Source organism: Moschus berezovskii, chromosome 16 (genome assembly GCF_049115385.1).
Source record: "Moschus berezovskii isolate FMDL1 chromosome 16, NW_MosBer_1.0, whole genome shotgun sequence".
Classification (NCBI taxonomy): domain Eukaryota; kingdom Metazoa; phylum Chordata; class Mammalia; order Artiodactyla; family Moschidae; genus Moschus; species Moschus berezovskii.
The window spans coordinates 59274660-59299388 of record NC_142475.1 but is presented as its reverse complement, the minus strand read 5'-3'; the positions used below and the strand labels follow the sequence as shown (position 1 = coordinate 59299388).

The window sequence follows — 24729 nt, the reverse complement described above, 5'->3', positions numbered from 1 at the left end:
ATAAAGAAGAAAGGAGGAAATGAGAAGGGCTGATTATGGACTGAGCACATGAACTTGGCCATTTCTAAGATCAATGAGGGCCACTTTGTAAAATGAGTTTTTCAAATCAGAGTTTCTGAAGGCTTAACTAGCCTGTCGTTTCTGTTATATTAATACTCCCCTCTCCCATTCCCCACTCCAGACACACTTCTTTCCCCCTACACTTACTATGAAAACTGAGAACAGATTGCTTAGGATGGCCTTGAATGTACTGACATGATGAAAATCAACTCAGACACAATCTCGTTTTTAAAGCAATGGTTGTGTGTGAGAATGAGGGCTTACATGTGTTGTGCTTAGTGCTCAGTTGTGTTTGACTCATACATATTTATCATCACATCTTCAAAAATATCAGTATTCATGTACTTCAGGGCTTATTTTTTGATAGTTACCTGCAAAACATTGGTGCTTTTGAGCATTTTGGCTTGTAAAATGAGTTTCATTCCTTGAGAGCTAGTTACCTGCCATGGTTTTTTTGCTTGGTAAAGGCTGAGTTCCAAGTTTAAGAGCCTTGAGAAATTTTATTTCTTTCTCCTCTCTTGTCCAGTTCGATGAGCTCGTGACTGTGTCAGTGTGACAGATAGGAGCTCAGGTGTGTTGATGGGACCCAGAGAAACAGATGCTAATGTATCATTTGGACAAATGCTCTCATGAAAATGTCTGAGCCACCTGATGCATATTCAGACGTACACGAACCCATGTGCATGTGTTTTGTCTTTTAAAAATAATTTACTTCTTTCCAGAAAGAGGTCAAATTGTTTAAAAATAAACATGAGATACCATTATAAATAAAATATTTTATTTGTATCATTATAAATAAAATAATTATGAGATAGCATTCAAAGATAAGGACAAGGAAATATAAATTTATGTAGAAAATCAGTATCAATGTGAAAAAGGGACTTGTGAGGATTAACATATATTAGATATTCTTCTTACTTCCAGACAATGAGGTGAAAAAAAGGAGACGTGATGAGCGATAGCTCTCAGTGTTAGCTATGAGGCAGCTTCTGGAACTACCCTTCAAAGCGAGTTTGTCATTTTGGAGCACCCGTGTGAGCAAACGCAGTGGGTGGGAAGTGATTTCTTGACCTACATCTCCTTTTGGCTTCTCTGCAGAGACCCCTGACTCTTCAGAGTCAACATTTCACGGATATGCTTACATTTCAGTGATGCGGAAATTTGAAAAGCTTCCAGAATCTAAGGTGATCTTCAGTGCTGATGTGGCTGTGATGGTCAGGTCTGAAGTTCCCGGTTCTGAGTCCTCACTGATGCAATGCTTGGCAGGTGAGGGGTGATGGGGGGCTGGGCACGTGGGTGGTGCCGTAGGAGTACCCGGTGCTGATCTTGCAAGACATGTTAAATACAGCCTTCGAGAGCATAATCAAATATACTTCTTCAGAAATACTCTGTAAATCAACTGATTTCCAAAATGTACATCTAACTGATAATTTTAGTTCTGAGTTTATAGTGCATCTGCTGCCTGCCAGGAACGAGGCTCTGCCAGATGTTAAGGGAGAAGCACTGAGAGACATTTGTTCTTTGTAGAGCATTTAGTCCAGCTCAGGCGATGCAGCTGTCTATTTCAAGGGTGAGGCCAGAGATGAATAATGACAATTACCACATATTGAGCATTCATCTTTACAAGAATTTTCTCATAATCCTCCAGTCCTCCACGAGTAGTCATTGTTACTGTGTGTGTGTTTGAGGGGCAGGGAGTAGGCATTTGTGTCTGTCCGTCCTCTGTATTGCCTGAGAGACAGCTGGGTGACTGTCCCTTGGTTCTTGCAGACTGTGCACTGGATGAGGCCTGCAGCTTCCTCACGGTGTCCACAGCAGGATCAGAAGTGTCCTGTGATTTCTATTCTTGGGCAAGTGACAACATCGCCTGCACGACTTCCAGTCGGGTGAGTCGTGGCAGCCATATGGAAATTCGGTCTTGTGTCTGTCCTACATCAGAAATGCCTTTATTGAATCGACACCACTCTGAGCAGATGAGGGAATGAGATTATCAATAAGTGGTCCCATGTTGCCTCCATTTCTTCAAAATGATAGGATTTTGGGAAATTGAAACTGCAGGGGATGGGTGATGGCTCAGGATGAAGCTGACATAGAGACTACTCATCTGAGTGGCATCATTTCCTGATAGATTCATCAGAAGAGGGTCGTAGTAATGAGCCCCTTCCCTCTGTCCCCACCCAGTTTATCTCACTGGGCAACTTGGGCCACTGGACACACCAGGACATTGTCCAAAGCCCCAAATACCATCTGAGTTCTGGGCTCCAGCATTCCTTCCCATGGCAGAAGTAAAACATGATTATAGCTTAAAAAAGGAAAAGAAAAGTTAAATATTAGAACCACATGAAATTGTTCTTACTATAAGTCAAAGCTGGTAGGGTATTGGCAATTTCAGCAGATGGGATCAGGGCTCCTGTAATCTGGGACCTAAAACTCAGATCGTTTCCACCTGCAGGAATGTTTCCTGCTTAAAGGCCTTTCTTCCCTCTCCATACCACCATCCATTCAACAAGTTTAATTTTCATCTAAAAAGCAAGGGGAGTGATTGCTTTCTAATAGCCTTTGTTTTAGCTTCTGCTCTCCCCAAATTCCCAGAATTGAACTGGGAAACTCAAAGTTGGGTAACTTTGGAGGAGGCAAAGTACTAGAAACAAGACACAAATGGATACAGATTTACCCCACCAAACCCACACAGCAAGAGCTCTGGAACTAGAAATCAGAGATAAATGAGAACCACATGATTTATAGAAGTCTAACCTCCTTATTTTCAAGCTAGAGTCTTCCCCTTCCCACACATACAAGCCGTGTGCCAAACAAGGTCTTCCACAGGCTGGCCCCTGCCTCTCTCTCTCCCCACCCACCACCTGCCTCCCATCCCTGTAACAGACAATCCCTGAGAACCACTGGACCTAGTTAATCTAAACACCCATGGGATCCCAGGTCTCCATCTCCGCCATATCCTCTGCTTAAAATCCCCCTTCTCTTGTTTCCACCTGACAAACTCTTATTTATACATCAGAACCCCACCTGGATTCACTTTTTCTGGGAAAATTTTCTAGCTCCTGTTTCTCAATAGAATTAACCACTCCTGATTGCCCTCTCCCCAGAACACCTAAATTGGCAGTGTCGCCCAGTGGTTGTGTTTGGAAAATAGAATCCAACTGGGATTCATATCCCTCCACTCCATAATTAGCTGTGTGGATTTTGCAATCTACTCATCCTCTTTAAGCCTGTGTTTCCTTATTTTAAAATGTACATATCAATAACACCTACCTGATAAGAGCTGTTTTGGAAGTTACAAGAGATAATCACACAAACACACACACAAAGAATTAAGCACTCCTTTTTCAGGGGTAATTACCTCCTCTTTGGAAACAGTGTCAGACTTTATTTTTGGGGGCTCCAAAATCACTGCAGATGCTGATTGCAGTCATGAAATTAAAAGATGCTTACTCTTTGGAAGGAAAGCTTTGACCAACCTAGATAGTATATTAAAAAGCAGAGACATTACTTTGCCAACAAAGGTCCGTCTAGTAAAGGCTATGGTTTTTCCCGTGGTCATGTATGGATGTGAGAGTTGGACTGTGAAGAAAGCTGATCACCGAAGAATGGATGCTTTTGAACTGTGGTGCTGGAGAAGACTCTTGAGAGTCCCTTGGACTGCAAGAAGATCCAACCAGTCCATTCTAAAGGAGATCAATCCTGGGTGTTCATTGGAAGGACTGATGCTAAAGCTGAAACTGCAATACTTTGGCCACCTCATGCGATGAGTTGACTCACTGGAAAAGACTCTGATGCTGGGAAAGGTTGGGGGCGGGAAGAGAAGGGGACGACAGAGAATGAGATGGCTGGATGGCATCACCGACTCTGTGGACATGAGTTTGGTGATGGACAGGGAGGCCTGGCGTGCTGTGATTCATGGGGTCGCGGAGAGTTGGACACGACTGAGCGACTGAACTGAACTGAACGGAACTGAACCTCCTCTTTTATGATATGTATCTTTGCAGCTAATACTCTGGCTGGAATTTACTGCTTATTTGTGTCCTCCAGTTCAGTTCAGTTCAGTTCAGTCCCTCAGTCGTGTCCAACTCTCCGCGACCCCATGAATCACAGCACGCCAGGCCTCCCTGTCCATCACCAACTCCCGGAGTACACTCAAACTCATGTCCACAGAGTCGGTGATGCCATCCAGCCATCTCATTCTCCGTCGTCCCCTTCTCCTCCCGCCCCCAACCTTTCCCAGCATCAGAGTCTTTTCCAGTGAGTCAACTCGCCGCATGAGGTGGCCAAAGTATTGCAGTTTCACCTTTAGCATCAGTCCCTCCAATGAACACCCAGGATTGATCTCCTCTGGAATGGACTGGTTGGATCTCCTTGCAGTATAAGGGACTCTCAAGAGTCTTCTCCAACACCACAGTTCAAAAGCATCAATTCTTCGGCGATCAGCTTTCTTCACAGTCCAACTCTCACATCCATACATGACCACGGGAAAAACCATTGCCTTGACTAGACGGACCTTGGTTGGCAAAGTAATGTCTCTGCTTTTTAATATACTATCAAGGTTGGTCATAACTTTCCTTCCAAGGAGCAAGCGTCTTTTAATTTCATGGCTGCAGTCAGCATCTGCAGTGATTTTGGAGCCCAAAAAAATAAAGTCTGACACTGTTTCCACTGTTTTTCCATCTATTTCCCATGAAGTGATGGGACCAGATGCCATGATCTTTGTTTTCTGAATGTTGAGCTTCAAGCCAACATTTTCACTCTCCTCTTTCACTTTCATCAAGAGGCTTTTGAGTTCCTCTTCACTTTCTGCCATAAGGGTAGTGTCATCTGCATATCTGAGGTTATTGATATTTCTCCCAGCAATCTTGATTCCAGCTTGTGCTTCTTCCAGCCCAGCGTTCCTCATGATGTACTCTGCATATAAGTTAAATAAGCAAGGTGACAATATACAACCTTGACGTACACCTTTTCCTATTTGGAACCAGTCTGTTGTTCCATGTCCAGTTCTAACTGTTGCTTCCTGACCTGCATACAGGTTTCTCAAGAGGCAGGTCAGGTGGTCTGGGATTCCCATCTCTTTCAGAATGTTCCACAGTTTATTGTGATCCACACAGTCAAAGGCTTTGGCATAGTCAATGAAGCAGAAATAGATGTTTTTCTGAAACTCTCTTGCTTTCTCCATGATCCAGCAGATGTTGGCAATTTGATCTCTGGTGCCTCTGCCTTTTCTAAAACCTGCTTGAACATCTGGGAGTTCACGGTTTACATACTGCTGAAGCCTGGCTTGGAGAATTTTAAGCATGACTTTACTAGCGTGTGAGATGAGTGCAATTGTGCGGTAGTTTGAGCATTCTTTGGCATTGCCTTTCTTTCGGATTGAAATGAAGACTGACCTCTTCCAGTCCTGTGGCCACTGCTGAGTTTTCCATATCTGCTGGCATATTGAGTGAAGCACTTTCACAGCATCATCTTTCAAGACTTGAAATCGCTCAACTGGAATTCCATCACCTCCACTAGCTTTGTTAGTAGTGATGCTTTCTAAGGCCCACTTGACTTCACATTCCAAAATGTCTGGCTCTAGGTCAGTGATCACGTTATTGTGACTATCTTGGTCGTGAAGATCTTTTTTGTACAGTTCTTCTGTGTATTCCTGCCACCTCTTCTTAATATCTTCTGCTTCTGTTAGGTCCATACCATTTCTGTCCTTTATCGAGCCCATCTTTGCATGAAATGTTCCCTTGGAATCTCTAATTTTCTTGAAGAGGTCTCTTGCTTTTTCCTATTCTGTTGTTTTCCTCTATTTCTTTGCATTGATCACTGAGGAAGTCTTTCTTATCTCTCCTTGCTATTCTTTGGAACTCTGCATTCAGATGCTTATATCTTTCCTTTTCTCCTTTGCTTTTCGCCTCTCTTCTTTTCCCAGCTATTTGTAAGGCCTCCTCAGACAGCCATTTCGCTCTTTTGCATTTCTTTTCCATGGGGATGGTCTTGGTCCCTGTCTCCTGTACAATGTCACGAACCTCCGTCCAGAGTTCATCAGGCACTCTATCAATCAGATCTAGTCCCTTAAATCTATTTCTCACTTCCACTGTATAATCATAAGGGATTTGATTGAGGTCATATCTGAATGGTCTAGTGGTTTTCCCTACTTTCTTCAATTTAAGTCTGAATTTCGCAATAAGGAGTTCATGATCTGAGCCACAGTCAGCTCCTGGTCTTGTTTTCGCTAACTGTATACAGCTTCTCCATCTTTGGTTGCAAAGAATATAATCAATCTGATTTCGGTGTTGACCATCTGGTGATGTCCATGTGTAGAGTCTTCTCTTGTGTTGTTGGAAGAGCGTGTTTGCTATGACCAGTGCATTCTCTTGACAAAACTCTATTAGCCTTTGCCCTGCTTCATTCCGTGATCCAAGGCCAAATTTGCCTGTTACTCCAGGTGTTTCTTGACTTCCTACTTTTGCATTCCAGTCCCCTATAATGAAAAGGACATCTTTTTTGGGTGTTAGTTCTAAAAGGTCTTGTAGGTCTTCGTAGAACCGATTAACTTCGGCTTCTTCAGCATTACTGGTTGGGGCATAGGCCTGGATTACTGTAATATTGAATGGTTTGCCTTGGAAACGAACAGAAATCATTCTGTCATTTTTAAGATTGCATCCAAGTACTGCATTTCGGACTCTCTTGTTGACCATGATGGCTACTCCATTTCTTCTAAGGGATTCCTGCCCACAGTAGTAGATATAATGGTCATCCGAGTTAAATTCACCCATTCCAGTCCATTTTAATTCACTGATTCCTAGAATGTCGACGTTCACTCTTGCCATCTCCTGTTTGACCACTTCCAATTTGCCTTGATTCATGGACCTAACATTCCAGGTTCCTATGCAATATTGCTCTTTACAGCACTGGACCTTGCTTCTATCACTGGTCACATCCACTATTTGGTATTGGTTTTGCTTTTGCTCCATCCCTTTATTCCTTCTACAGTTATTTCTCCACTGAGCTCCAGTAGCATACTGGGCACCTACCGACCTGGGGAATTCCTCATTCAGTATCCTATCATTTTGCCCTTTGTTACTGTTCATGGGGTTCTCAAGGCAAGTATACTGAAGTGGTTTGCCATTCCCTTCTCCAGTGGACCACATTCGGCTGTGGTCCATGTGATCAGATCGGCTAGTTTCCTGTGATTATGATTTCAGTTTGTCTGCCCTCTGATGCCCCCTCACAATACCTACCGTCTTATTTGGGTGTCCTCCAGTAGGAAGCGAGAAATAAAGGAGAAGGGTTCCTCTCTTATTTATCTCTGTAGCCCCGGAGCCTAACTTTGGGTAGAGTTTGGTCAACGTTTGCTGAATTTATTATTATGTTAAACATCGCAGGACTTTAATGGAGCTCTTTTCCATCTTCAGAGTGAAGACACGTTGGGGACCTCGCAGGCCACCAGCTTTGGAAGTCTTTGGTGTCAGGTGAAAGTGAGGAGTAGGGAAGGAGACCCTCCAGCTGTGTATTTGAAAAAGGGTAGGTTGATGAGCTGGATCACTCAGGGGCCCCACTGGGTTCACTTGTTCAGTGTTTGGAGCTTCTTTCCCACAGGGCTAGTTTAGAGGGGAGGCACGCTGCCCCTGGCCCCAAGGGACGGGGGAGGCCCTCAGCAGGTGAGGAACTGGATTGCAGAGCAGACACAAAAACTGCAGCAAAGTCAGCTGAGTCCACCCCTGTGCCCCATGCAGGCCCATGAGTCTGGCTGTGATACAGGGGCATTCCCAGCAGGGCCATGGGCCCTGAGCTCCCTGCAGCTGCGCGTACCGGCCTTCCCGCTCACGGACGTCCACCCCACCCTCTTTCCTCTCTACTCTCCCTGGAAGCTCACAAGCAGTCCTTTCCTCCACGCACTTGTCTCTCCTCGCCCTACACGTATGACCGCCTCCGGATGTAGTGCGCATGCGCAGTACCATTGGCGCGTCCCAGGTAGCGCTAGTTGTAAAGAACCTGTTTGCTAATGTGAGAGACGTAAGAGACACGGGTTCCATCCCTGGGTTGGGAAGATCCCCTGGCGTAGGAAATGTCAACCCAGTCCAGTATTCTTGCTCAATAACTCAAGGTAAGGCCACTGCCTTTCAAATAGCTTCTCGGGGCACCAAAGCTGCTGGTTCATGGACTACATTTTGAGTAGCGAGCCGTCTTATAATTTATAGTTTATGGCTCACTTCTCCAGACATTCTTTTATTCCTCCCCTCACAGAGATTCTCGAAGGAAGGTGAAAACGGTATCATAATCCCAGTTTTCCAGATGAGGAAATTGGGGCTCAAATTAAGAAAGTGGCCCAAGGTCATAGGTATTGCTAGAAATCAGGGATCTGGGTTTGAGCCTAAGTGTGTCTGAAACCCCCATGCGGCCTCACAGAGGGGGACAGGCGACACTTCTGGTCACTGTAGCACGTGTCGGAGGAACAGTGGGCCTCTCCCAAGAATTCTATGGCATTCACACTTCTGCCCTGTCCGCGGGGCCATGACTAGGCTCTGCCCGTGAGCTGTGATGCCTTTGCTAGTCAGGGCTCCCTGGCCTCACTTCCTGCTGTTAAGGGTGAGGGGCTGGAGCCCACCTGATGGGTTGACTCTGGCCCTGCTGCTGCCAACTCTGTGATTTTGGGCAGGTTCCTTGGCATCACAGGCTGCTGTTCTTGCATTAGTCAAACAGGAGTTGCAGGTGGACCGAGGTTGTTGGAAGGTGGGAAAGAGGGTGCTTTAGAATGATGTGGTGCTTTCTAAACAGTGTGAGCCATGTGGTGAAGAGCAAGTGCAAGTGGAGGCTTCTACGATCCTTTTCACTCTTGCCAAGGTTTCCCAAAGATCCGAGGCTGTGGCTGTGGACAGCAAGACATGGCAGGGAGCCTGAGTGAAGACTCGGGGGTTGGAATGAAGGCGGCTAGCGTGTCGCTCCCCTAGGTGCTTGCTTCTGGGCGGGCAGCCTGGCCGCCAGCAGCCACAGACTTGCCCTGTGAGCGGCTGGCACTGGCAGAGAGGATCGTTCAGCCCGGGCCCAGAGCCTCAGCTGACCTTGGTAGCAGGCTCAGTCCACGGCCGGGACAAGCAACTGTGTCCTTTTGTCTCTGGTCCTTCTTTAGCCTAATGCCTCCATCCTGTCTTAAATGAGAGCTCCCCTGGGAGAATGGAGTCCAGCAGAGCTCTGTTTTCTCTGATCTCTGGCCAGGGTTTTAGAATTTCTGCCCCAGTGTTTATTCCAATTATTTTTACTACCTGTTTTGAAAAATGACAGAGTACAGAGATCATTTTCTGAAAAAGGAAACCCAAATAAAACAAGTAACCCCTCTCAAAAATGTTCTTGAAAACTCTTCTTTGGCCTTTTATCATTTTTTTAATGCAATTGTATTTCTTTTTAAGTATAATTTTTTTCTCCTCATCTCCTGAAAGTTTATACTTTGGAGGAAAATTGCAAGGGAAATTGTGAAGATTCTTTGCTGCCAAACTAAATCAAGGACAGAACTGTTTTCTGCCCTTTTTTGTTTTGTTTTGCTTTTCATTTTTTCAAGCAGAAAACGCACAGACCCAGCCATTCTGGATCGTGGTGTAATGGAAAGAGAAGGGAGGTAGGGGTAAAGTTGATCTGGGTTTAGACTCACCCCCAGCTTACTAGCTCTTTGATCAGGAATGCCTTCTTTATTTTACTTTCTGTAAAAGTGGGAATACAGTGCCACAGCTGAGGTAGAAAGGACACGGTTTCTGAAGGTCTCTCGAAAACTCCATGGTGCCCAGTAGGTAGTCAGCATGTCCATCCACACGCTGGAGCTTAGGTGAGCTGGAAGATGAAACAACTTGGCTTGTCCTTCGGGGCCATCCTCTGCCCAAGTCCATGGTCTTGACCATGGAGGAGGAGCCACATTCTTTTTCAGAGTCAAAGGGAGTCAGGGCCTGAGGGTTCCTTGGAGATTGTCTAGCCCTCGTTTCACAGAGGAAGCCTAGAAACAGGAAGCGTTTCTAGGGGACCCAAGACTTCAGGCCCCACCTCTTCCAACTCAGGAGGATCTCCCAGACCTGTTCCATTGCTCAGGACTCGGCCAACGTGTGGGTGAACCCAGTACGGCACACCCCATATGTGTCTACCCAGCACCCGTGGTAGGAGACGCACTTCAGCAGGTTCTGTGGCTGCAGCTGTGATCAAAATCAGAATCACAGCTGATAGAGGAATTGATCCAACAAAAAGAGCACTTCAGAGGGTGATAAGTGCTTTGATGAAAATGAAATAGGACTTTGGGGTAAAGATGGATGTAAGGTACCTAGAAGAGACACATTCATGGAGAAGAAAGTGGAACAGTGGTTACTAGCGGCTGGGGGAAGTGGGATGCAGAGATAGTGTTTGATGGGGACACTGTTTCAGTTGGGAGGATGAAAAACATTCTGGAGGTAGATGGTGGTGATGCTGCAGACACTATGAACGTACCTTTTTGCCTTTGAACTGTACACTTAAAAATGGTTAAAATGGTAAATCGTTCATTATGTATATTTTATGACAATTTAAAAAGGAAAAGAAAATTGGACACGAACTGCTTTGGGTGCTCAGTGAAGGAACTTCAGAGAAGGGGGATGTTGGAATGGAGGATGGGGCAGGGCCCATGTGCCCACATCTCAGGGCAGGTGGTCCTCTGTTCAGGGCTGTGTGGAGGATGCCCTGTGAGCTGAGACGTGGCCCTACCATCTGGGCAGCACTCTCTGCAGGCGTGGAAATGTTCCATAAATCTCTGCTGTCCAGCATGACAGCTGGTAGCCGCGTGGCCCCTGGGCACTTGGAATGTGGCTATTGCAACATGACTCTGATGAACTGGAATTGATATTCGAGGAGTCACACGTGGCTGGCAACTCCCGCCTCTAACAGCAGGACTGGGTCCAGTAATCACAGCTGGTGTGGGAGCAGTTGCTGTCCCAAGTGGCTTAACCGCTGGGTGAAGGATGGCAGAGCATTAGTAGAGGCACAGACAGAGTGTAAGATAGATCGAGGGTGAATTCTAACCCAATAAAGCTGGGACATGGGCTCTTTAAGTTAAGTTGGGCTTTGGTGCAAGATGGGCCTGGCACAGTTAAGGGGCAGTCAGGCAGCAGGGGCTGAGTGATCCAGAGCTTGGAGGAAAAGATGCTGGCTTTTTTGGACTCCTGTAATATATCCGCTGAGTGTCAGCTAAGGGCCAGGTTCATGGCTCAGTCTTTTAATGTCCAGTCTATCTTTTCATCCACTCAGCATCATCCACGAGGGTTACATGCCTGGTTACAGGAGGGAAAGCTGAGGTTTTGAGGACCTAAGAACTCACATGCCCGGGGTGCTGCGAGGATTTGCACTTGGGTCTGTCGGGTTCTGAAGCTTGCACTCTCGCTGTAAGGTCTCCCCCAGCTTTAGGTGCATGAGTTGGTTAAGATCTGGTGACCTGCTAGGCCACTGGGAGGTCAGGGTGACCTAAAGCACTGGCTCTGGTGTTCTTTCTGCCACCGACGAGCTGTGTAAACCTAGGCCAGACTGCTCACTTGCTAAGGCTCTCTTTCCTCAAATGTAAAATGGATATAATAATATATATGTATATATATCTGTTTAAAACCCCTCATATTTGCAAAAGGATGCCCTAAAAATAACTGGGCTTATGGGAAAACTAGACTGAGGGACAGAAGAAACGCAAACCATGCCGCTTCTAGCCAGAGGACTGGCAAAAACAATAGCGGTCTTATTTAAAATGTTAGCGAAACTTAAAAAAAAAAAGACATACTGAATCCATCACAAAGAAATGCTACCGTAAATGTGAAGGGCAGGGTAGCTTCATGGCAGAGGGGGAGGGGAAGGGTTGAGGATGCTGAGCTGTGGTAACAAGGGCCAGCTGCACAAAGAGGGGGAGAATTGCAGTCATCACTTCGAAGACAGAGCAACTGGCCCGTCTGGGGCAAGAAGAAGCCCGCCGGCTGATGGGTATCGTGTAGCGCTGTGTGTCTGCAGCTTGCTGTCTTTAGCTGTGTGTGTAAGTGCTGCACGGGCCTGTGGTTTGATGGCATAGGGCAGGGACGCGCTGGGGACACTGCAGATCAACCAGTGTGACTCAACATCACAGCAGCCAACCTGCCTGTGCACCACGTGTTCAAATCATTGTGTTACAGAAACGCACATGATGGCAGAGCAGGCCGAACCGAACTCAAGAGCACTGAGCATGAAATGAGGTTGTCTGGGTAAAGCATGTGGTCTGGTGTCTGTGTATACAGTTTACTGGTGATAAAACCATAATAAATGCCCGTTCTCCACATCTCCCCTGCAGACCCTCCAAGGTGTGGTGGGCGTTTGTCTGGGTCCACTGATTCAGGGCCATGTCTCCATGCTCTGCACACTCGGGAGCTCCAGGGGTTTTATGACACAGAGGGCATCTTTCTGGACCTAACTCTGTACCTCTTGTGGTCAGAGGGTCCACTGTTGTTTGACCAGCATGGTCTGCATTCCTTTTAGAGCTTGAAAACGTTTTTATTTCTGCTCTTCTCCCAGGCCAAGAGTTCACCGTAACAGGTCAGAAAAGATTTGAGCAAACTGGTTTCCACAGTGTGCTCTCCGGAATGTACAGCCCCGCCGCCTTCTCGGCCTCCGGGGCCAGTCTGGCCGAGGTTCATCTCTTCTGTCTTCTCGCCTGTGACCGCGATTCCTGCTGTGACGGCTTCATCCTCGTGCAGGTCCAAGGAGGTGAGGTGGCAGTGGGGGCCAGAGCCGCCTCCCTCTGCCATGACCTGTGGTCTGTAAAATCTGAGGAAGGCATGGGGTTGCCGAAGCCAGTATGCACAGCACGGGGAATGCTGTAGGAAGCAGAGGGCATGAGGGGACCACTGTCATTTAGAAGGTGATATTTACAAAATGAGGGACAATTGTGACCCTTCCAACAGGCCATGTACCGTGCTGGCCACTTCACATGGCAACACCATGTTTCTCCTTGCTGCTGTTTTCAGGGGAAGTATTTCAGGCTCCACCTTTACAAACTGAGAAACTGAGGCTCAGAGAATTTAAACCAGCTGCTCCTGGTCACCCAACTTATGACACATCCAAGTGTGTGGGGAGCTCTGCTGTGTACCAGGCTTGATACACAAGACGGCATGAGTGTCTGAGGCCTTGGGAGACTTAACTGCAAAGGAGGAAGATGCCAAGGGGACTTGACGGTCCGGGAGGGCTATCTAGAAGAGGCGAGACTTAGTCCATGCTTTGCGGTCTGGGTAGTGTTTAGAGGGCTTCCCAGGTGGCTCAGCAGGTAAAGAATCTGCCTGCCAATGCGGGAGACCCAAGAGTTGTGAGTTCGATCCCTGGGTCGGGAAGATCCCCTGGAGGAGGAAATGGCAACCCACTCCAGGATTCTTGCCTGGAGAATCCCGTGGACAGAGGCGCCTCGTGGGTTACAGTCACAAAAGAGTTGGATGTGGCTTAGTGACTGAGCACACGTGCAGTGTTTAGAGACACACGTGCATAGGCACGCCTCGTTTTATTGTACTTCACTTAGGTGTGCTTTTGCAGATGCTGTGTTTTTTACAAATGGAAGGTTTGTGGCAACCCTGCATCAAGCTAATCTATCGATGCCATTTTTCCAGCAGCTTTTGCTCACTTTGGGTCTCTATGTCACATTTTGGTAATTCTTGAAATATGTCAGGTTCTTTCATTATTATTATTACATTTGTTCTGGTGATCTGTGGTCAGTGATGTTTGGTGTTACTATTGTGAAAAGATTACCGGTCACTGAAGGCTCAGATGATGGTTAGCATATTAACGTACTTTCAAAGTAAGGCACGCACACTGCTTCTTTAGATGTAATGCTATTGCACACTTAGTAAACTACAGAACAACATGAACATAACTTTTATATGCACTGGGAAACCAAAAACTCATGTGACTCACTTTAGTGCAATATTTGCTTTATTGTGGTGGTCTGGAGCCAGACCCGCAATAGCTCTGAGGTGTGTCTGTATATGTCTCTATGTCAGCCTATATTTAGAAACCCTGCAATTCAAATCCAGGATGACTTCTGCCTTCTTTAAACTAAATGTCTTTTCTGAGGACACCACAATTTCCCCAGATGTCCAATTACTCACCAGACCATAGGGTTTTTCAAGTTGGAAATGTTGATTTCATTTTCCTTAGGATCATATATGGAATAATTATTTTGTTCCATGGAGCCATAAGCCCACATGATCCTTTATTTTCCATGACATTTCTGGCTAGCAGCTTGCCCGCCTTCCCCTCCAGTGTAACTGTGATCTGTGAATTATGTGGGTTTGAACAGCGACCTCGAAATGCTGCAAATTAAGCTTTTCTTCAAGGCACACATCAACCAGCAGGTCGATATGATTCCCAGTCTTGTCTGATGGGCAGACCTGGAATTTTAGCTTGTGAAGCTTTGGCTGGATCTGCTCGTGACCAGGAGCAGAATCCTCTTCCTGCCATCTGGGAAGGCACTTAATTTCTGAAAGAGTCTCCCTGCTCCCTTGTCCCCTCCTCCCCAGCAAGGCTTCCATCCCGCCAACCTCCCACCCTGAAATGGCTTTTTTTCCACTGATAATTATTAGTGAAAACTCATGAGACTTGCAGACCTACATTCATGAGCCTCCTTGTACCTTGACAAGTAGCTGAAGCCACTGGGTAGTGGGGTTCAGCAACCCTGTGTGGCCGGAGGCTCCTGGCATCGTAACTGAAGCCGGCCTGTGGGATCAGCAAAGTGATTTCAAATCTCCAGCCAGCGCCCACCTCTGAGACACCCGCAATGCTCACCGAATGCCAGTTAAAGAAGAAAACAGCCCGCGTTTCTCTTCCCAGGTCTGAGAGGTGGAGGGAAGGCATGACCTGCCTCTTGTTTAAATCCATGATTCTTGTTCTTGGTTTATGAGGCGAAGCTCAGGTTCCTCTGGGCTCTCCACAGGCTTTTATGCATCCCTGCTGCCCCGTGCTCCAGCTGGAACAAACCAGCCTCCTTTTCCGGGCCTCTGTTGCCCCATCTGTGAGATGAAGCAGCCTCACCAGCCCAGGGATTCTGGGATTGAGCTGTGTTAACTAACATCACCTGTGGTGCTGTTCACAAGGGCTCGTTCCCAAGTGCGCCCCGCCTCCACTGACCTGCACAGACTGTCGAGCCAGCACCTCTGTGGCTGGTGCGGAGGAACAAGCATTTTCAAAACCCTTTCTGTGACTTCGACATGATGGTCTAAGCGGTTTGAGAACCTCTGAGTTAGTGGGTCTCTGAGGCAAACGTTCATCACTGAGATGCTTTGATAGTAATGGTGATGGTGATTTTTGACTACCAGTTTATATAATGCTATATATGGTATATAAATTACATAAATTGGCATATGGTATATAAATTCGTTTGGTTTGTAAATTACTTAATTTCTAAATCTCAAACTTGAGCAATGTACTTAACTTATATGAGGCTTGATTTTCTTGTCTGTGAGGAGATAAAAAATAATAAGAATTAAGAGAATTAATATTCTTAAAACACTGACCATAGTGGCTGGCATGTCACAGGCATCCCACCATTTGATTTACCTTTATTGATCTAACTAAAATCACTATCAAATTCAGTTAGGGGGAAGGTAGGTCTTTCAGCTACTAAATAAAAGTCATAACATTGGCAGCTTTTTTGAGATTCAGAGATAGAAGATATATTCAAGACAAAGTAGTCCAATCCTTTCCAACTGCCAAATCTAGTAATGGATCCTCTCTATGCATCCCAGGGACATGGGTGCTCAGCCTTGGCTTGCATCCACCCGGAGACAAGGAGTTCATTTCCTACCAGGAAGGCTTGTGCCATGAGTGTATAGCTCCTGGATTTTAATAGTTCTGTACTTTGACTCTAAATACGCCTTCCTTGGGCTTCCTTGCCGGTCCAGTGGTGAAGACTCTGTGCTTTCCAATGCTGGCTGTGTGGAGTCAGTGCCTGGTCAGGGAACTGAGACCCCACACGCCTCATGGTGCGGCCAAAATAATAACAATAATAAATAAATTTTAAAAAATAATCCTGAGCTCTTCAAGATTGTTTGTGTGTGAGAGACACAGAGAGAATGAGAGATGGTGGGGGCACTGTTTATTTCTGCGAAAATGTGGAAAGTGGAGACAGAGGACGTGGGCAGTAGGACCCCTGGTAGTGTCAGAGGTGTGGCTGCTGCTGATCCCGTGAGGAAGGGCTCTTGCGGAGGAGGAAGTGGTGGCCCTCCTCTCTGGACTTGGCTGGTAAGACAACTGCAGGATGATCGGGGAAGGATGGGCCAAGTCAAAAGCAGGCTCCTGAATTCCTGTGTCCATTCCCGAGGACTGGTTCCCTGCCTGCATCCTATGAGCCTCTCAAAGGCACAGACGTACATCTCCAAGGGGCCCCTGCTTGGTCCCCATCACACCCACCTTTCCTCCGTCTCATGACTCTGCAGGTCCCCTTCTCTGTGGGTTGCTGAGCTCCCCCGATATCCTGCTGTGCCATGTCAGAGACTGGAGGGACCCTGCGGAAGCCCAGGCTAATGCTTCATGTCCCGGGGTGACCTATGACCAGGACAGCCGCCAGGCGACACTGCGTCTGGGAGGACAGGAGATCGGGGGTAAGTGTCTGCCTTCGCCCTGGGTTCCTTCCCTCACGGTGATCTGTGCTCACCAGCAAGGTCTGCTCCTCTGCTTGGAGTCCTCTCTGTACCCTGAGGAATTCATCCTTCCAAAAAATAATTTGTACCAAAATACTGCGTAAGAAACAACCAGAGCATCTCAGCAATGCTCCACAAGAAGCGTGGTGCAGCTCTGGGGCCTCAGGTTGGCTCGGGGTAGGCAGGCTCAGCGGGACAGCTGTGCTGACCTCGGCCAGGTTTGCTCACATCCTGGGGTCGCTTGGCAGTTGGATGATGTCGTTTGGACTTGACCGCGGTGGCCTGGCCCTGCTTCGTGTGCATCTTCTGGATGAGCGTATTCTCCTGTGGGCAGAAGTGGGAGCGTGCGTGTGTGCTAAGTGGCTTCAGTCGCAACCGACTCTTTGTGAATGGACTGTAGCCCACCAGGCTCCTCCGTCCATGGATGCTCCAGGCAAGAATCCTGGAGTGGGTTGCCATGCCCTCCCCCAGGGGATCTTCCCAACCTAGGGATCCAACCCGCATCTCCTGTGTCTCCTGCATTGGCAGGCGGGTTCTTTACCACTAGTGCCACCTGGGAATCCCAGGAGAGGCAGAGAACAGGGAAGACAAGACAAGGCACTGAAGGCTGAGACTTGGGTCTGACACTGTCACCAAGACCTCATTGCGCTGGCCTGACCTGAAGTCAGGGGTGGGGAGACATACTCCATTCTTTAGTGGGAGCGACTGCAGAGTCCTGTGTAAAATGTGTGGCTCCAAGGAGGGGTGAAGAACTGGAGCCCAAAATGCAATCTGTCTCCCAAGTGAGCGCCCCTCTGGGCAGATTCCCCCCTCTGACATTTAAGGAATTCCAGGCGGTAACTGCCGTACTGCCCAGCCTAGTTAGAGGGACACGAGGAACTGCAGGGCCCCCGACATGGGCTAAACTGAGGGAAATAACCCTTGAGCTAGCTCCTTGGTCTTCTGTCTTTGAGAAGCTCTTCAAACCTTTTCCTCAAGTGTGTAAATGTTGGATCTAAAGGTCACCCCAGTATCACGCACCCCACCCCTCATTTTACAGGTAGGAGCGTTAGCACCTGCAGCCCCAGTGGGCAGTTAGCTCTCTCTGCCTCCCCTACCCTGGGTGGCCTCCACCTGCAGATCTCTACCTGGGAGGGGCTGAGACTGCTTTGACCTGAGCCAGGACAGACCACACCAGTGCACCTCAGTGTGGTCAGGACCAGCAGGCAGGCTCAGCACCACCGGGAGATCAGGAGAGATACGCATTCTCAGGCCTCTCCCCAGACCCCCAGGGATCCACTCTAACAGGCTGTCTGATGATGCTGTGTCCGCTAAGTCTGAGAAGCTCTGAGTAGGTGACCCGGAAGTTCTCTTCCGACCTCGAGAGTCCGAGTTTACAGGGCCCAGTTGCTCACTTACTTCTTCAGATCCAGTGTGAGGTCTTGGGCAGCCCGGCTCCATCTTATCTCTTCTCTGCTCTATTTTTTTGCCAGTGCTTGAATGTCAGAATTGGACCCCATGGTTCCAGTCCACCCTCTGAGCGGGGAGGGGTGAAAGCACACGCTAGCATCAGCCAGAAAGGGGAGGGAGGGGGCTGACCTGTCAAAAGGGCCATGAGATCCCCTGGAAGGTGTTCCCCTAAGGGCTGGCAGAGACCAGGTCCTGCCTCCTGGAGAAGTTTCTACACTCTGCTTCTCAGTGTGCTGCAGCTCTTGGGGTTCTAATGGCAGTTAGCTCAAGGTCACCTCCTCCAAGAGCCCTCCCTGACTACCCACAGAGCTTATTCCTTCCTCCTCTGTGGAGCTTTGAGCGTGCTCTGCGCTTTGGTCTTTTAGGAAGTGCAGGGCAGTGGACAGTGCACTGAAACTGAGCCTTTGTCTGGAGGCTGCCCTCCCTGGCCCTGCTGGTGTTGAATTACGGTTTTGGACACCAGCTGTGTGGCCTTGAGCAAGCCAGTGAATGTCTGCAGGCCTGATTGCTAATGGGGTAATGACAGCTCCTCGCTCACTGGCTTGCTGTGAAGATGAAAGGAGAGGGTAGGCAGTAACAGCAGTCATAGAAATGTCTTCCATCATGCTTACTAAGAACCAGGCCCTGCTCCAAGGTCTCAACCTGTTCTAACTCACGGATCCTCAACATGGTGCTTTGGGGGAGGCACTAGTGTTACCATTGTTCCCATTTTACAGCTGTGGACACTGAGGCAAACAAGTGGGCTTCCCAAGGTCTCAGAGCTTGTAAGTAGAAGGGTTGGGACCTGAAACCAGGCATTCTGTCTCCAAAGGCCTCCAAAGTGCCTTTCTTAATTGCTTCCTTATATCAGTACTTTCAGATGATACCCGTGTAGAACTTGTTAGAGTATTTGACACACAGTATTAATATTACATGATATCATTAAAAGATCTGTCATTTTTTGGTTACATTTTAAGAAATAGAATTTTTATATAGTATATAATAAAATCTGTGTCTTATTAACTTCTGGGTTCACACTATGGAACATAAGACCTGGAATAGAGACTGCACATAGTACCTGTGGAATGCCTATTTACCAAAGCCTGGAAAAAAAATATTATAGAATTTGGTGGAATTCCATGAGGATTCGTTTCTTTTGTGGTAAATAAAATCAAATAGTTTATTTCTATGATGGAAAGTAAACATATGGGATCCGTTATTCTGAGAGGTAGCCCAGGGTGAAAACGAGCATTTGAAGAAAGACGTATGATCTGTTCGTGGGCAATAAATCCAGAGTGAATTACTTAACACAGAGTGTGTGCTTGGTCCATGCCCAAGAAGTGAAGCCTGTGCTCTCGTCTGGCCTCCCTGAGACGGAGTGATTCCTTTTGAAGTATTTTTTCTGGGCCCCTGTGTGTATATGTATATTTTGGGGTCCAGGTGGAGCGTTATGAAGGGAACCCTTTGCTGGGAATTTCAGGCAGCCTCAGTCATATTTGTGATGTTCCAGATTGAAGGTTGCTTTGTATACCGAGTGATTTGGAGGTCACCTCCAGTTGGGAACCGTAGGGCACAGATCCTTCCTTTCCACATAGGAATTCAGCCTCAGGAAAAACTAACCCCTGAGAAAATGAACATAGGGATTAAAATTCTTACTAAAGTGTAAATAGCTGAAAAAATCCTTTCCTAATGGCAGATATTGATGAAAGGAAAGAGGAGTGAGAATTCCAGGTATCTGAACAGCTGATGGAGCCAGCGTAGACTGGATTGGGGGAAGGTGAGAGGGGTCGGGGCAATAAAGAGGAACTCCATCCATCCTACAGTGGCTGAGGGTCAACCTCTTCCTTCCAGTCAGCAAATGGCTAGATGCTTATTAAAATACAGGCTCTGCAATCAGACCTCGGAAGGCAAATCCCAATGTGAATGCTTACTCATTGTACGATCTCTCTGTGTCTTGGTTTTTATAATTATAAAATGAGTTTTATGGTGATTTCTGATGCTTGGGGAGGTTAGGAGGATCTTAGGAAGATTGCATGTGAAGCCCTTGGAGTACTGCCCAGAAGAGCACTGGGTAGATACTGGAGATGCTGGAGCAGTGGTTTCCATTGAAAACATTGAAGTTGAATCCTGCTTCCTCCTCCCCGACCAGTTCCATAACCTTGTTCAAATCACCTAACCACCCCCCACCCCGAACCTCAGGATTTTCATGTGCAAAATAGGGGTGTACTTTTTAATATCTTAAACAATGAAGCAAGGCTTCCCAGGTAGCTCAGTGGTAAAGAATCCTCCTGCCAATGCAGCAGATGCAGGAACATGGGGTTTGATCCCTGTTTTGGGAAGATCCCCTGGAGGAGGAAATGGCTACCCACTCCAGTATTCTTGCCGGGAAAAATCCCATTGACAAAGGATTGCTAACATGCACTACAGAATGAAGTTTAAGGTGTGGTTTTCTGAACCCCAAGTCCCTGGTCCCCTACCTGCACATCCAACAGAGGCGCTCTGCGGGACATCTGGTTTGGACGTCCACTCTCATCCATCAGCTCACAGGTAGGCCGAGGACCTGCTTCGGCAGGTAGCCTGGTTCATGGAGGATGAGCGTTTACTTAGAAAGCGTTAGTGAATGGAACACCCTAAATTCAAATAGTAAGCACGTCAGTATCCCTATTGCATTTCACAAAGCATTTTCCATCAGCTCAGTTGATCCGTGTTTGACAGTCTGGTGAGACCGAGGCCATCTGAGGCAGAAATGTGAGGTTGTATCACACTTTTGCTCATGGGAGTGAGGTTCAAAGCTGTGACGTGTCACATTTCAAGCAGTTATCTTTGCATTAATTTCCATGGCTAGGGCTTCAACTCCAGCTTCAGGGGTCAGAGTTCAGGGGCAGCACTCACTGTCTGCCGAGATGGCCTGCACCTGCTTGATGGGAAGCAGGAAGTGCTTCAGAGGGGTCCTTCCATCACAGCAGCAAACTTAAGGAGTCTGGTAATTGAAAATTTTGCTGCCTGGCCACCTCTCTGGGGCCACTACACTGCAGTCATTGGGTGATGAATGTCAGCTACCAGCATGTTCTACTTCAAGATTTTGAAGGACTGTGGGGGAAAGGGGATAAAAGGTGCAGGAGAGGCGGAGGCTCGAGCGTGCACTGCAGTGCTGAGTATCGGGTGCAGGACAGCCGTGGGGAGGGGAGTTGCCGAGCTCACCCATCTGCCCCTTTTCCTGAGAAGCAGCTGGCTATGAGGTGCCCAGCCAGGCAGTTGGATCACTGAGATGGGAAGAGTGGTTTCTGCTCTCAAGGGGCTCACAGGCTAGTTGGGATGACTGATAGGGGCATTATTAAAGTGTAGTGAGTTTCTTATTTGCCCATCTTATGGACTGATGACAGATCATTGGACACAGAATCCCCCTTAGCATGTCTTTACTCTTTTTTTTTTTTTAAATGTTCTATAGGTAAGGGTCGGACATGACTGAGCGACTTCACTTTCACTTTTCACTTTCACACATTGGAGAAGGAAATGGCAACCCACTCGGTATTCTTGCCTGGGAAATCCCATGGACAGAGTAGCCTGGAGGGCTACAGTCCATGGGGTTGCAAGAGTCGGACACAACTTAGCAACTGTAAGCATAACTATAAGCACACCACCATAGCACAATTTTATGTAAGTATGAAACAGGGTATTAAAATTGAATTTTCATCCAGACATCAATACCCAATAGGTATGGCATTTCCAAGTGAGGAATCACTGTAGACTTTCCAAGTAAATTCTCCAGAACCATTTCCCAGACCCCCCACCTACTTGGATGATGTAAAAGGTAGCAAAACAGAGGAAGGAGAATTTTGTGAGAAGGCTCGTTTGGGAGAGAGCTGAGGGACGTGTCTCCTCTTCTGTTAAGCCAACCAGCCCTTTCTTGCTCCAGAGGAGTTTAGGGTAGACTTCTGATATTACCCAGAACAAACAAATACATCTCCAAACAAACAGCCCCACGAATCGCCTGGAAGCCGTCTTATCGGCACTTTTCACTGGCTGTGAGATTTCTCTTTCCTGTCACCAGCTTTCTCTTTAACCTTTGTGCCTGGGTTGACATGTGTCTCAATAGAGGAATCCACTCAGAGTCTGCCTCTTCTAAATTCCCAATGGACATCTCTGGATAGTTTTCAACTATTTGGTGTTGGCTAGATTGATCTTTTTGTTTCTAAGAAAAAAGGCTTAGTAATCTCTAAGCTCTGTCTCATTTCTGACGAAGTCTTGTAGTGCAAATGAATATAAAGAAAATAGATTAAACATTCTTTAATGCCCATAAGGATTAAAAATTTGATGGGAAAAATAGGCCTTGGCAGAAGTACTCCTGGGTTTGTTCTAAATCCCAAAGCTTCATGTTGTTGGTTCATGGTGAGGCTCAGCTTGCTGGCTGGCATTCTCTTCATGGGATTCTGTTTTGTATAAATGATTATCATTTTCTTGGGGTGCTGGGGACTGAGAGGGAGGAACTCACATGCCCCTGTTATCACTGGATGACTCTGGTGTGGACGTATGGTGGATACCTACACATGGGATGGCCCTATTAGTTCTTTACAGTAGCCATCATTAGCACCAAGCAGAGCCTGAGACTAGGGTTCAGGAGTGTAGTTCATGAAGGAAGGACAAGGAATAGAAGTAGACACATGAGGGGGGAATAATACAGAGAAGAGCAAATGGCCAGTAAAAGGTAGACTCTGAAACCTTGGCTTTCCAGTTTAGAAACCTGCCCGCCCCAGTTCAGTCAATCCTAAAGAAAATCAACCCTGAATATTCATTGGAAGGACTGAATCTGAAGTTCCAGTGCTTTGGCCACCTGATACAAAGAGCTAACTCACTGGAAAAGGCCTTGATGCTGGGAAAGATTGACAGCAGGAGGGGAAGGAAGTGACAGAGGATGAAATGGTTGGATGGTATCACTGACTCAATGGACATGAATCTGAGCAAACTCCAGGAGATAGTGAAAAACAGGGAAGCCTGACATGCTGCAGTCCATGGGGTTGCAAAGAGTTGGACTTGACTTAGCAACTGAACAACAACACTTCCAGGTTTTTAGAGGCAAGCTAACCACCCCAGATGTAGCACAGGATCTCTGCAGAAGTGTCTTGAAGTCAATTAAGATCACATAACACCCACCAACCCTCAAGAATCAGGCTCCATGCCAAACTCCCACCATTATAAATGTGCGTGTATTCCTGCAGCCTTGATTACAGAGAGAGCAGATTACATGCATCAGAGTCTGCAGGCCTGTTTATATAATGGGGAAGTTTTAACTCAGTTCTTCTGGAAGGCATGGAACGATGTCTGGACAATCTAAACCATTAGCCAGGAAAAGGAGGAATCATGTTTGCTTCTGTTCTCTGTACCTTCTCACCATCAACAATATAGAACTGGAGAGGCTTTGAGGAATGGATTGCAGGATCAGAAGTTTGTAGTAGGAAAACTAGTTTCACGGTCAGCCTTCTTGCGCTTGTGCGGTGAGGCTGTGTTTCCTTGGTGGACTCTGAAAACCATTGACTGCTTGGTTTTCCTTACTCATTCCTCTTTGCGTTCGTGAATGTGCTGGACACTGGTTCTGTACCAGGGGTTATGCTAGGGGTTGGTGAGAAAAAGAGAAATAAGGCTCAATTATCAGCCTCTGGAAGCATATTTAAGGAGCTGGAAAATTATGGTCAAGCATAAGACTGAAGATAGAAATTCCCGGCCTCACAAATACCATCCCCGGTTGCCAATGAGGTGAGAGTCTCAGAGGATTTAAGTGCAATGGAAAATTAATACAGCTGTTGACTCTTCTTTAAGTTCTGGTCTCTTTAAACCAATCCACAGTTCCCTAAGTGGTGCTGTGTCACAGCACCATGACCCTTCCCCTTGTAGTCCCTTCGGTGCCCTAAGAAAGACACGTAGGGTCTGGTGAGGACAGAGGGAAGGAAAAGTGCCTGCTGAACTGAGAAGGTATCTTGACACTGGGAAATGAGGCAGGCAGCTCCAAATAATCCATGGGTCAATTTATTACAGGGTAACTTACTCAGAGGGTTGGATGGGGATCCAACATCAGTGATCTATAACCTTAGTGGCTACACTGTACTGTTGAGGAGCCCCTTGGATGATTTATAATTAATCTAGGGTCCCAAAGATTTGGACACAACTGAGCACTCATACACACATAGGAGTATGTCCTTGGTGGCTCAGTGGTAAAGAATCTGCCTGCCTGTACAGGAGACTTGGGTTCAATTCCTGGCCCAGGAAGATCCCCTGGACAAGGAATTGGCAACCCACTCCAATGTGCTTGCTGTGGAAACCCCATGAACAGAGGAGCCTGGGTGGGCTATAGTCCATAGGGTCGCAAAGAGTCAGACATGACTGAGAGCCTGACTAAACAACAAAGCAAATAGTGGTGTGTGCTTGGGAACAAGGCGTGCGTTCCTAAGTCAAGATTCATGAATGCTAGCTAGTCTCGTGGGTGCCGGGAATACATCAGCCACAGTCTTCATCATTGTTTGGAGTCTCCCAGAGCACTGAGGCCACCTGGACCTAACAGTTGTCATGCGTGTGTTCAGCTGCTCAGTCAGGTCCGACTCTGCAACCCCATGAA

General features: G+C 47.1%; 1 protein-coding gene across 1 annotated transcript in view; it reads left to right on the top strand.

Annotated features, from left to right (window-relative positions):
• Positions 1-24729, top strand: part of TG (thyroglobulin) — a 240814-nt gene that overhangs the window by 51930 nt on the left and 164155 nt on the right. Inside the window, exons 23-27 of the mRNA XM_055431976.2 lie at positions 1210-1326; positions 1831-1946; positions 7470-7578; positions 12586-12777; positions 16491-16655. Of these exons, the coding sequence (XP_055287951.2) occupies positions 1210-1326; positions 1831-1946; positions 7470-7578; positions 12586-12777; positions 16491-16655 (699 nt within the window). The remainder of the gene's footprint in view (positions 1-1209; positions 1327-1830; positions 1947-7469; positions 7579-12585; positions 12778-16490; positions 16656-24729) is intronic.